The 13,641-nt window shown below is 36.9% G+C and overlaps 1 protein-coding gene across 6 annotated transcripts in view; it reads left to right on the top strand.

Annotated features, from left to right (window-relative positions):
• Positions 1 to 12,987, top strand: part of LOC127436281 (ankyrin repeat domain-containing protein 27-like) — a 56,262-nt gene extending 43,275 nt beyond the window's left edge. For 4 of the 6 annotated variants that reach the window (XM_051690346.1, XM_051690347.1, XM_051690343.1 and 1 more), the window contains 12 exons: positions 333 to 530; positions 1,563 to 1,622; positions 3,019 to 3,138; positions 5,202 to 5,246; positions 5,357 to 5,476; positions 5,718 to 5,915; positions 7,201 to 7,320; positions 7,857 to 8,030; positions 8,341 to 8,437; positions 8,561 to 8,627; positions 9,356 to 9,407; positions 11,744 to 12,987. In XM_051690346.1, coding sequence (XP_051546306.1) covers positions 333 to 530; positions 1,563 to 1,622; positions 3,019 to 3,138; positions 5,202 to 5,246; positions 5,357 to 5,476; positions 5,718 to 5,915; positions 7,201 to 7,320; positions 7,857 to 8,030; positions 8,341 to 8,437; positions 8,561 to 8,627; positions 9,356 to 9,407; positions 11,744 to 12,154 — 1,662 coding nt within the window. In that variant the 3' untranslated portion in view covers positions 12,155 to 12,987. The remainder of the gene's footprint in view (positions 1 to 332; positions 531 to 1,562; positions 1,623 to 3,018; positions 3,139 to 5,201; positions 5,247 to 5,356; positions 5,477 to 5,717; positions 5,916 to 7,200; positions 7,321 to 7,856; positions 8,031 to 8,340; positions 8,438 to 8,560; positions 8,628 to 9,355; positions 9,408 to 11,743) is intronic. The other 2 variants (XM_051690344.1, XM_051690345.1) reach the window with 2 other exon arrangements.
• The last annotated feature ends 654 nt before the right edge of the window (positions 12,988 to 13,641 follow it).

Below are 13,641 nucleotides of genomic sequence, written 5' to 3'. Positions count from 1 at the left end.
TCAAGCATTTCTTGAACAAATCTCACTTGAGCCTGAATGGCTGTAAAGTAAATTATGTAATATTATTAACATGACCATTAAATTACTTAACTGGGAACACCAGTGTTTCCTGTAGAAAACAGTAGTTTAATGGTACTCTTCTTTACAGACACACCAGATGGCAACATTTATTGGTCAACCCGATATTTAAAAAATGTTAACTGATAAAGTAGAAAGATATAAATATTGGCCGATCTCTATTTTGATATATGGATAGAAATGCACAAAAAAAAAAAAAATTTGAAAAATTAGTCATTTAATTTTTGATAAAAATGTCTGTTTATGTGTGTCAGTGTGTGAAGGGTCTGGTGTATTTTGACCTGCACTCATGCAGGCTGAATGTACAGAATGATAAGGGTGACACACCGCTCCACATTGCCGCCCGGTGGGGTTATGAGGGCATCATCGAGGTGCTGCTGGAGAACGGAGCATCAACCCTCATCCAGAACAAAGCCAAGGAGACCCCACTGCACTGCGCCCTCAACTCTAAGGTCAGTAGGCCTACTGTACCCCACCAGTCTTTACATAAGTGAATTTACATGAAATATCCTCTACAACAAAAGCCTCTTGCCCCTAAACATCTAGTTTCCTTTTTGAGCACAAGCTCGGAAATTACACACTTAAATTTAAAATATTACTATTTTCTTTAAACAATTCAAGTGCAAAACACATTTCAGTTATCTGATCTGATTAAAGCTTCCAAATTATGTATTTTTCAATATTAATACTAATTTAAAACAAATGGTGCTGTAAATCGATTAAAATTGTAATAGCGATTAAACGCATAATAGTTTTGTTGTTAAATTGTCAAATAAACACATTCAGTTCCAAGAAATAATAACAAAAGAATGGCCTTATATATTTTATAAGATTCAGCAATTTATGTGGATAATGTAGATTTATGCAACCGTGCTCTTTACTAACTCACACAAAATAAGAAACAACAGATTCTATATTTTTATAAATGCAGATGCAGAAATGAAACCAGCAAGGATTCAATAATAAAACAACTTTTCCCACACTTTATGGATTTATCTTGTATAAAAAATGGTGCTGGACTGTGCAAAGTCCTCTGCTGTCATTTCTATGAATGATGGCTTTTAACTCATGGGTCATATTACACTTGTTGAGCTTCAGTAATGATTAAATTTTGTGTTTATCATATTTAATTAATTGCATACTGTACATGTGTTAATTTTGACAGTAAAAATGCCACTGTCACACACTGACTTCTGTCAGTGGAGCAAAAAGAATAAAGGAGCCTGAGATTGGTTTGAATGTTAAGCATGAAACAATCACAGAGCTTGGAACTAAAATTGGTTGTGCAGGTTTAATCCAATTGTGCCAAGAAATCTGACGGCAAATGAGGATCTGCAAGGACTGTCTAATGCAGTAAGCTATCTGTGAATTCATCAAGGTTCAGTCTCTCTCAAATTAAGTAACTGAGTGCAGTCCCAGATTCACCGTTATGCTCATCAGATTCAGGATAATCGGTAGTAAATATGAATTTGTTCATGTTGTAGATCTTGTTGTTACTGGAACGCAGCCACAATGACTCCAGTAAAAGGGAAAATGGATTTGAGGTGAGTTTGAAATTGGACACTTATTTTTTTGAATGTTTAGTACAGTTTATTCTAGTTCAGTCATGACAACTCTCTGAATAAATTTAGGGTGTTATAATGGATATGACAAATTGATAGGTTTGGTCTTCGCGAACTTGATCTGCTTACGCTGTTGCTGGAGAGCTAGTGCAAATACTACTATTGGACATACAAAGACATGCTGCTACTGCACAATTAGACATGCACAAAATCCCCTTGACCAGATCTAGACAAGTGGTGAGGAGGAGAAGGGTTTTAGAAGTAAAAAAAAAAAAAAAAAACTTGTTGAATGCTGCAGTGAAACCAGTTTACCTGCAAACAACTGAGGAAATTTAAATGTTAGACAAAAAGAGATTATGAAAGTTGATTGGCTAACAGATTACTTGGGATGTCATAAAATATTGATATATCAATTATTGATTGGAACGTTATTTTATCGTTACATTTTTCAGGCATCGATTTATTAACATCAGCCGAATTTTAAATTAGAAGCCTAATTTGTGTGCTTTCAGTTCACTGCCATTTGTATTCCATTCAATGTAGTCTGACGTAGTAGCTTTGGGAGACCACAAGGGGGCGACATAACATTTACTAAAGCCAGGTATCACACACATTATGAGGCAGATATCACACACATTACGAGCTGATGGCAGTCCAAAGTTACGAAGGTTTTTGTACTACAAGAATGAACAAAGTGACGTTGATGAGTTTGCAGGTTAGTGTATGAAACTGGTGTAACGCGCAAACTGAACAATTAGAAATGGCAACATTTATTATGCAATTTCTCTGTTTGTAGCATTGAATTGGACTTTTATTCAAGCTGTCAAACCACAAAAAGGCATACTTGAAACTGAAAATACATTGTGTAGGCTATATGAAAGATGCTTATACACAATATGTCATCAAGTAATGACTAGAGTAAATAATCTATGTCCTTTGATAATGATTTGGGTCGAATTTAATTGAAAATTATGCAAGTTGAGCTCCGTGGCGCTGCAGAATTTTTAACAGCCTCTGGAGACAGAGAGCCCGTGGTGTATGTGTACGTACCTTCATAGAAAATAAGTGTTTCAAATTTTCGATTATCACTACATGAAAACGGCAACAATCCCAAGCCTACAGATTACACATCAAAGGACCTATCAGCTGCACCATGCGAACCGACTGGCTTAACAGATCCCATGTCGAAAAAGCCTATCAGCTTGCTCCATGTAGTTTCATGACTGAAATAATTTCAATAGGATATGTTTCTGTGTTGCTCAAGACATTTTGTGACTCGTTCAAGTGGGTTCATCAGTTGCGACATGATGTGTGGCGAAATTTCTTGAGCAACAAAAAAAAAAAACCCAAACTCTCCTAAGTATGTGTCTTTTTTCAGTCTCCAAGCCGTTCTCCACAGGTGTCTGACTGCAGCAGCAGACGTTCATCTGTGTCCAGCAACTCATCAGTGAGTGTGGAGAGTAGGCTGCCAGAGACTGAACGCTCACGACACAAAGAGGTACAGACAGCGGCCTCTACTGGACTAATCATAGTACTACCCGTCTCATGTTACAAGAAAATATGAAATTAAATAAGACCTTATTCATCCTTGTAGGGAAAATAGCGGTGTTACAGAATTTTAAAGTAACTAAAACAACTAAAATAAAATGCATGACAAATGAAATAAAATAAAAATAATACATGAACACGCAATAAAAACCTTACATTGATGCCCTGGTAAATCAGTATGTGCTTTTAACTTGTTGGAGTTGTGATGCTCATATGGGTGATGCAGGTTTCAGTATAAGCTGTGACATGTCCTGATCCTGTAACATTTTTGTAATATTTCATTTTGTTTTGTTAATATCCCAATCCAGTAGTCATGAACAATTGGAAAAGTTATGGAAATTCATTGACGCAGAGCTCCGGGAACCCTGATTTAGGATTAACCATAATGACATTTATTGCTTTATTTCATACACTTATGTCAAAAATACATTAAAATATCCAGATAGCTTTTGAAGCCATTAAAGCTTGTTTGTGTCATTTCTCCACCATTAGCATCACCAAACAGAACTTTTTAACATATTAACACTGGAAAACGTACACTTATTAGCTTTAACAATAACTAAGTGAAGAAAAAAAAAAATCCCTTAATGTAAAATTGTTAAAGGATTAGTTGACCCAAAAATGAAAATTCAGTCATTGTTTACTCACCCCTGTGTTGTTAGAACCCTGTATGACTTTCTTTCTTTTTCTTAACACAGACATTATAAAAAATATTGTGCTCAGTGATGTCTTACATTGGCAGTTTATGGTGATCACCCCTTCAAGCTTCAAAAGAATGCAAAAGTATAATTCAGCAATCTAATAAATTATTTCATGAGACTCATAATTGTTATGAACGTTTGCTGAGAAACAAATCGAAATCGAATGCATTATTTAGTGAAACTGTGACCGACCGTTGAGCTCCTGTGCACGTTTATGATAGGGCACGAGAGCAACAGTTCACGCAGCGCCCTCGCGACATTGGGGCGTTCAAAACTTGTTTGTTTATATAAAAACAGGTCCTCCACATTGATAGTGACAACAGAACACAATACAGCTGCACACAAAACAGAGAACAGAACTTACTAATCATGTCTGAAGAGTTTGTAGTTGAAGAATTGGTGCATTGCTATGCCCGGCCTTATTTTTTAGAACGGAGTACTCTGAAATCAAACAGAAACATAGAGGTGGCTACAGGCAGCCACAGTCACACTGTGTCCTAACCTGACGGTAAACGACACACAATAAAAAGCATATTTTCTATGGTAATCAGAGTTTTTGTTCTAACCAGCCGTGACGAGTGACGCAACATTCTATCGATCGCTTGTTTTCTGTTTTCAGCATTGCGTGGGTATCCATCCACTATGAACTGGCACTGGTCCAAAAAATTGTCCAAAAAATAAGGCTGGGCATAGAAATGCATCAATTCTTCAACTACAAACTCTTCAGACATGTTTAATTAGTTCTGCTCTCTGTTTTGTGTGCAGCTGTGTTGTATTCTGTTGTCACTATCGCTGCGGAGGACCTGTTTTTAGATAAACAAAACAAGTTTTTGCTTGAACGTCCCAATGTCGCGAGGGGGCTGCGTGAAATGTTGCTCTCATGCCCTATCATAAACATGCACAGGAGATCAACAGTCGGTCCACAGTTTCACTAAATAATACATTCGATTTTGTTTTCTCACCAAACCTTATCGTATGCTTTTATAACAATCATGAGTCTCTTGGAATAATTTATTAGACTTCTGAATTATACTTCTGTGTCCTTTTGAAGCTTGAAGAGGTGGTCACCATAAACTGCAATTGTATGACATCACTGAGCACAATTTTGTTTTTCACAATTTCTCCCTTTGTGTTAAGAAAAAGAAAGAGAGTCATATAGGGTTATAACGACAGGGGTGAGTAAACAATGACTGAATCTTCACTTTTAAAGAAGTGATACATTACTAAAAATATATAACTTATATATGCACCAGTGTATTGACGAAACATTGGGACAAATAAATGGTTTCTCACTCTTGATTTTGATGAACAGGTGGAGAAGCTTTTGAGAGCAGTGGCTGATGGAGATGTGGAGATGGTGAGCTCACTTAACTGGAGATATCAATGTGTAACTACAACACCACAATTACACTTCAGCACATAATTGCAGTAGTATCTGTTTGTAGACACAATATAATTGTGTTTTAGGTGCGTTATCTTTTAGAATGGGTGGATGAGGAGCCAGATGAGGAGGAATTTGAGGTACCAGTTAAGACAGAGTTGTGCCATCCACTGTGTCAGTGTCCCAACTGTGAACCTACACAAAAGGTGTGAATACACGCACACATAAGACATTTATATTAGGACATTATAAATGTTTCAAATAGACTGTAGTGATTTGATGTTGCTTTAAAGGAATAGTTCACCTTAAAATAAAAATTGTTCAATCTTTTACTCACCCTAATGTCATTCCAAACCTCTATGAGTTTACTTGTTTCATGAAACATAAACAGCAAATGTTTCAAACATATCCTGGCCGATCTTTTCCATTGTGTGTGTATGTTTTCAGAAGATAGCCCATCTACAGCCAGATAGTCTGGGTGTGAATAGTAGCAGTGCTGACGGTTTCACTCCGCTCCATGTGGCAGCGCTGCACGGACACACCGCACTACTGTCTCTGCTCACCCGCCATGGGGCCAACATCAATGTCCGCAACAATCAGAGCGTCACGCCACTGCACCTGGCCTGCCAGAACAGCCACATACAGGTGGGCAAAACCTGACCAATCAAAGCTCGTCTTTCATCCCAATAACTCTTCCCATAACTCTACACAACTCACATGATTGCTTTCAAAGTTTTCACACTAGCTTTGTATTAAACTAGTGACAGTTTTTGTTACCATGTGGGCAGTTTAAATTAAACTTGAGTATGCTAAATATATTCATTGCCTTGATTAAATACTAGAGTAGCCACTGTGTACCAATTTAAATGGATAGTTCACCAAAAAATGAAAATTCTCTCATCATTTACTCACCCTCATGCCATCCAGGATGTGTATGACTTTCTTCACAAACTAAGATTTTTAGAAGAATAACTCAGCTCTGTAGGTCCTCACAATGCACGTGAATGTTGACCAGAACTCCAAAACCTCCAAAAATGAAGCAAAGTCAGCATAAAAGTAATCCATAAGGCTCCAGTGGTTTAATCAATGTCTTCTGAAGCACTCCAGTTGGATTTGGGTGAGAACAGACCAAAATAGAACTCCTTTGTCACTGTAAATCTTGTCATTGTAGTCTCTAGGCACGATCGTGATTTCAAGCTCGATTACACTTCCTAGTGCTTGACGCATGCGCAGAGCACTAGATGGCACTAAAGGAAGTGTAATCGAGCTTTAATTCATGATCGCCAAGGAGACTGCTGAGGAAACCAACTGGATCGCTTCAGAAGATTTTGATTAAACCACTGGAGTCTGATGGATTACTTTTATGCTGACTTTATCTCCTTTTTAGAGCTTTTGGAGTTCTGATCACCATTCACTTGACTTGTATAGATCTACAGAAATAAAAAATCTTCGTTTGCGTTCAGCAGATGAAAGAAAGTCATACACATCTGGGATGGCATTAGGGTGAGTAAATGATGAGATAATTTTCATTTTTGGGTAAACTAACCCTTTACACTTATCTTAATTAGACATGTGTTGCTGAGGAGGAGGAGGTTGTGATTGTGATTAATCAGTACATTACATATTCCAAAAAACAAAACAAAGCTTGTCTTTGTAATCTATCCTCAACATGTAGTAACTTTCTCCTTCTCTAATGCAAGAAATCCACCATGTGGGCGAGAAAAAATATAAACCAATAATAACATAGCATACTTTTCATGACCCAACCAAATCTCCATGGACAAAATCAGTCCAACCCTACATTATTTCCTTCTGAATGTTCTGTTTCTGTCAGAAATGTCACAATATGAAAATGATATACTGTGAATGCCATATCATTTTGTGTTTAATAGTCTATGTGTCCTCTTCTGGCTGTTGTGTGTACATGTAGGTAGTGTCTGCTCTGTTGGAGTGTAACGCCAAACTGAATAAGAAAGATCATTATGGAAACACACCACTGATTCATGCATGTTTAAAGGGACATCTGGAGATTGCAACGGTTTTGCTGGAGGTACACTAAAACGTATCGCATGCTATTGATCACCTATATTATATTATTGCCGTTATAATATGGATCTACAGTAACTTTCACAAATATACACTGAACAAAAATATAAACGCAACATGTAAAGTGTTGGTCCCATGTTTCATGAGCTGAAATAAAAGATCCCAGAAATGTTCCATATGCATTGATTAGATTAGATTAGATTAGGGCCTAATGAATTTATTTCAACTGACTGATTTCCTTAAATGAACTGTAACTCAGTAAAATCTTTGAAATTGTTGCATGTTGCATTTATATTTTTGTTCAGTATAATTTGTATTTATATATATTTCTTTAGTTTCATAAGTCACATCAAGCATATGCTAAACAACTATTAACATGAAAATTTTTATTAGAACCGCTCACTTTAATTTGATACATGTTTGCCAATAATAGAATTGAAACTTAAGTATTGATTTTATGTTTATTATCAAAGACTGATGCTTAATAATCTATGGACTACTAAATGAAACATGAATGAATAAATGCTGTGTCCACATCAGAGTGGTGCGTTGGTGAATCTGGCTAATAATCATGGTAACACGGGTCTGCATGAGGCTGTGAGGGGAGGACACATCCAGCTGGTTGAGCTGCTTCTCCACAGGGGGGCGCTGGTGCACATACGCAACAAGAGACAGAGAACCGCTCTTGACTGTGCTCACGAGACAGGCGGCAAGGTGTGTGTGCAACAGCTGAAAAGTGTAAACCTTATACAGTTATTTATTACATGACTCCCTGGAATACATGATTCTGATTGGCCAGTCTCGCCTTTTAATGGTCAGATATTTCTGAATAATGACCGTTGTCCATAACAACACTGTATAACTTGTCAAATTCAATTAAAATCAATATGTAATGTAAGGGACATTACTGAGATAAAGTGGGTGTGTTAATATATTAGATTAGATTATATTACATTTCACAAAAAAACACATCTGTGTTAGACAGAAAAATAAAATGTCAGTATTTGTTTTATTTTTTCAAAAGAACACAGAGATTCTGAGGCTCTTACAGAAAGCATGTGCTGATGCTCTGGAGTCTGATCTGATTAAACCACACTCTAGAGGAGCAGAGGGGATTCTCGGTAAGAATCACAGTTCTAATTCATCTCCACTTTATTAGGCCAGGATGCATTATATATTCTGTGAGTGCATATAGTATGAAGTGTTATGAATTAAATTTGTTTAATTAACCTGAAACTCAATAGTGCACAGAGTTAAACAGCATGAGAGTCCTGACAGTGGGAGTCGAGAGAGAGACCACACCAAACAACGGTATGTTTTCCTAGCTTATGTCATTAGCTGGGTTTCCATGCACCTATTTTCAAGCAAATTTTAGGATATTGCATAAAAAATGCTGGATGGAAACACCAAGATGCAATTAAAATTCACATAAATAACTTATACGCTCCCTTGAGGTGGATACATTTTGTATTCGATAAGAAGACATGTGCATAAACTATGATGGAAACACATTTACCTAATTTATTTCTATAGAATTATTCACTCAGTGAGTATCATCAATGTCAGGGCGTATCATCTGAAATGTTTAACTGGTTATTCTGAAATGCCAGACACAATGCCTGTAATCAAAATGACAGGCTACTATTACATCCCAGAACTGTGTGACACGCTTTCGCTCCCAGATATAGTGCATCTGCCATTGAATGCCAGCAAACATGACGTTCGTCAAAGCGTTTTATCTGTGTACTCTAAACCACAAGTAATTTATTACATTGAACAAAAGAGCCACAGTGGCTTACCCAGAAGTGACGATTTGGTTCTCTTTAACACATTGGATGGAAATGCTGCTTTATTTGCAAATTGCTTTGCAGGATTCTCATATTTTTTTTCTTTCATAAATTCGTAAATTTGATGGAAACATAGCTAATCTTCACATGCTGACCGCAACTAGATGGAATTTCCACAGTATCATTTAAACCCTATTAAATGTTCAGCAGTTGTTTTCAGGATGGTTTCTAAGACATTTTTGCTGTTTGTAGGACTAAAAAGAGATTGGACAGAGCTGTGACCATCACTTGTCTATCAGAGCAGGTACTATTCTGCATATTCACACACAGTTCCTCACTTTAAAGGCCTATTCACACCTAAAGGACTAAATGACACATCACAATCCATCCATTCATCCCTCCCACAATTTTACCCATCCATCCATCCATCCCATACTTTCATTCTTCCCATGCTTCCATCCATCCTATACTTACATCAATACATTTCATGCTTCCATCCATCCAACAATCCATTCCACACTTCCATTCATCCAATGGTTCCATCCATCCTATACTTCCATGCATCCCATGCATCCATGTTTCCATCCATCATCCCATTCTTTCATCCATCCAATCCATCCCATCCATCCATCCATCCATCCCATACTGCCATCTATCCATTTCATCCATCCCATACTTTAATCCATCACCCCATACTTTCACCCATCCATCCATCATCCCCTACTTCCATCTATCCAATCAATCCATCCACCCATTTATCAATCCATCCATCCCATACTTCCATTCTTACCATGCTTCCATCCATCTTATATTTGCATAAATACATTTCATGCTTCCATCCATCTAACCATCCATTCCATACTTCCATCCATCCATACTTCTATCCGTTCATCCATCCTATACTTACTGTACATCCCATAATTTCATCCATACATCCATCCCATACCTGCATCCATCCATCCCATACTGCCATCTATCCAATCATCCATCCCATACTTCCATCCATCCATACTTTTTCCATCCATCCCATACTTCCATTTATCGAATCCATCCATCTGTCCATACCATACTTCCATTCGTCCCATGCTTCTGTCCAGCCTATATTTCAGTCAATCCATCCCATACTTCAATCCATCCCATCCATCCATACTTCCATTTATCCATCCTATACTTGCATCCCATACTTTTATACATCCAGTCCATCCATTCATCCATCCCATACTTTCATCCATCCATTCATCCTTCCATCCATCCATTCATCCTTCCGTCCATCCATCCATCCATCCATCAATCACTCCATCCATCCATCCCACACTTCCATTCATCCAATGGTTCCATCCATCCTATACTTCCATGCATCCCATCCATCCATACTTCCATCCATCCCATACTTTCATCCATCCATCCAATCATCCATTTATCCATCCTATACTTCCATCTGTCCATCCATCCCATACGGCCATCAATCCATTTCATCCATCCCATACTTTCACCCATCCATCCATCCATCCATCCCCTACTTCCATCTAATCCATCCATCCATCCCATACTTCCATTTTTACCATGCTTCCATCCATCCTATATTTACATAAATACATTTCTTGCTTCCATCCAACCATCCATCCCATAAATCCATCCATCCATACTTTTTTCCATCCATCCATCCCTTACTTACATTTATCCAATCCATCTACCCGTACATCCCATACTTCAATTCTTCCCATGCTTCTGTCCAGCCTATACTTCAATCCATCCCATGCTTCAATCCATCCCATCAATCCATACTTCCATTTATCCATCCTATACTTGCATCCCATATTCTCATCCATCCAATCCATACATTCATCCATCCCATACTTTCATCCATCCATCCCACACTTCCATTTATCCAGTGGTTCCATCCATCTTATACTTCCATGCATCCCCACCATCCATCCATCCATCCGATACTAAAATACTTCCATCCATCCATCCATCCATCCATCCCATACTTCCATTAATACTTCCATCCAATACTTCCATCCCATACTTCCATTAATACTTCCATCCCATACTTCCATTCATCCCATCCCATTCGTGTTTTTTCATAGTTCTGATGATTTCACTATTATTCTAAAATGTGCAACATAATAAAGCATAAGTGGGTGTGTCCAAACTTTTGACTGGTAAAGAATATATTTTTACTCTCCCAAAATGGAACAAATAGAAGTAAAATCATAATGTTATATAAGAAAATTAATTGGTTTACTATTTAGTCAGCAATCGTTTGCCATATCACTTCTCACTATCAGTTTTTGCTCCCCTTGTTCGTATTTGCTATGATTTTTATTATATATTGTACCTTGTACCAGACCAACAATATCAATGTCTTTTCCATTTTGAGTGCCATTTCAGGACACATGATCCAAAGTCTTAAGATTTTTTTTCCTACCTTGCGGAACTGTAAAATCTTGCCGTGCAGAAAATGTTTGGCAAAAATGTAGGTTTAGTTGAAGACGTTCAAAGGGATGCATTGTTTCATTTTAAAATCTTGTCATGTGGAAGATTCATACACATTTTGTGTGAATAGGCCATTACTATTAGAATGAGCCAGTGAGTCAGTTAACATACAGTAACTCCTGATTCATCTGTTCATCTCAGACTCCAGACAGTCACAATAACAGATGGAGACTGAAGAGAGGTGAAACAGTGGACAGCAGCGGTCAGTTCTGCTGTCCACAGACAGAACACTCGCCCCACACCCAAACCAAGTGTCTGACCCGCTGTCACACCATCAGCCAAAACCTGACCCAACACTCTCTTCAGACCCCACAACCCATCTTCTCTGACCATGATACACAAGAGGAGGTTATCAATGGACCTCAGGATACCAAAGGCTCATGTGACCTCTCCCTCGAACCCTCACCTGACTCCGAGAAGCTCAAAAGGGAATCAACGTTGGGGAGAGACCAAGAAGAGGAGGAAGACATCCAGTCCAGAGGGAGTGATGTGGATTCAGCTGCCACAGAGATGGACAATGTGTTGAGATGCTCCTCTGAGAGGTTCTGTTAATCTGATGTAAAATTTGTGTTACCCAGTGATGCCCCAGTCATCTTCAAATGACTCATGCAGCTGGTTTAAAAGACTAAATCTAAATCAATCATTAGTAAATATTTTCCCTCCTGGTCTTTATTGTGTTGTAGTGTTCAAACATGAAGTATGTAAATTTCATTGACCTGAATGTGCAGAAATGCATAAGTGGCATTATATTATCCAACGTTAAAACATGCATGTTCTCATGCCTGTGGTTTATTAGAGATTTTATAGGAATATTCCAGGTTTAAAACAAGTTAAGTTCAATCGACAGCATTTGTAGCATAAGGTTGGATACCTCGGGTAATTATTTCAACTCGTCCCTCGTTTATTTAAAAATCGGGGTTACAGTGAGGCACTTATATGTAAGTGAATGGGGCCAGTAAATGTTAAAATATACATTGTTTTAAAGACAAAAGACATAAACATATGTGTTAATGGGATTTTAGTGTGATAACATTGCTTATAGGGTTTACAGCATTGCGTCGTCATGGAAACGAAGTAGTACTATTGGATATAACTTTACACTGACGAGGTTATTAAGTGATTTTATCACACTAAAATCATGTTAACATGTATAATGTTTGACTTGTGGCTATACTTTTGAAACAAGGTGTATTTTAATGTTGATGGTCTGGTCCCATTCAGTTCCATTGTAAGTAAAAAAAAAAACGAGGGACAAGTTTTTTTTTTTATGGGAATCAGTATTATACTACAAATGCTGTCAATTGAGATTGAACCCAGAACATTGCTTTAAGGGTCCTTATGTAAATTAAAAAAATTGCTCCATGGCAAAAAAAGAGGAAGTGCCAGACATCTATATATATATATATATATATATATATATATATATATATATATATATATATATATATATATATATATATATATATATATATATTATTTTTTTATTGTTTTTTATACAAATTATTCTTTTTTTTAATTATTATTATTATTATTATTATTATTATTTTTTTATTTTTTTTAATTGAGCTTGAATATTAAAGCATACAATTGTTTTATTTTATTTTTTATTTTATTTTATTTGTATTTTTTTTTTTTTTTTTGCATGCGGCTATACAGGTAACATGATGGTTGAATCAACAAAAAGAATAAGTAATAAGTAAAAAAAATAGCAATGAAAAGTGGTGAAGTGTCTCTTTAAGACTAACAAGCTTTAAGAACAAATTTGCTTATAATACTTGGGATGTGTGTAGTGAAATTTCAAAACTTCCTGAATGTATTACATATAAAGGGAAACATTCAGAGTAAACTGTGCAGAAACTATGTGGACTGTTGGTTAAATAAAGAGTTATCCCAAAAGTTCTGTGATCGTGACCAACGTGATGGAAATTACAATACATTTTTTTGGGTGAACTATTCCTTTTAGAAGCACGTAAACTATTTTTAACTTGCACTTTTGTTTTCCTTTCAGCATATCATATTAGAAAAAGGGATATTGTGTG

The sequence above is a fragment of the Myxocyprinus asiaticus genome, chromosome 46 (assembly GCF_019703515.2).
Source record: "Myxocyprinus asiaticus isolate MX2 ecotype Aquarium Trade chromosome 46, UBuf_Myxa_2, whole genome shotgun sequence".
NCBI classification, from domain to species: domain Eukaryota; kingdom Metazoa; phylum Chordata; class Actinopteri; order Cypriniformes; family Catostomidae; genus Myxocyprinus; species Myxocyprinus asiaticus.
This window is presented reverse-complemented; position numbering and strand designations above follow the sequence as displayed.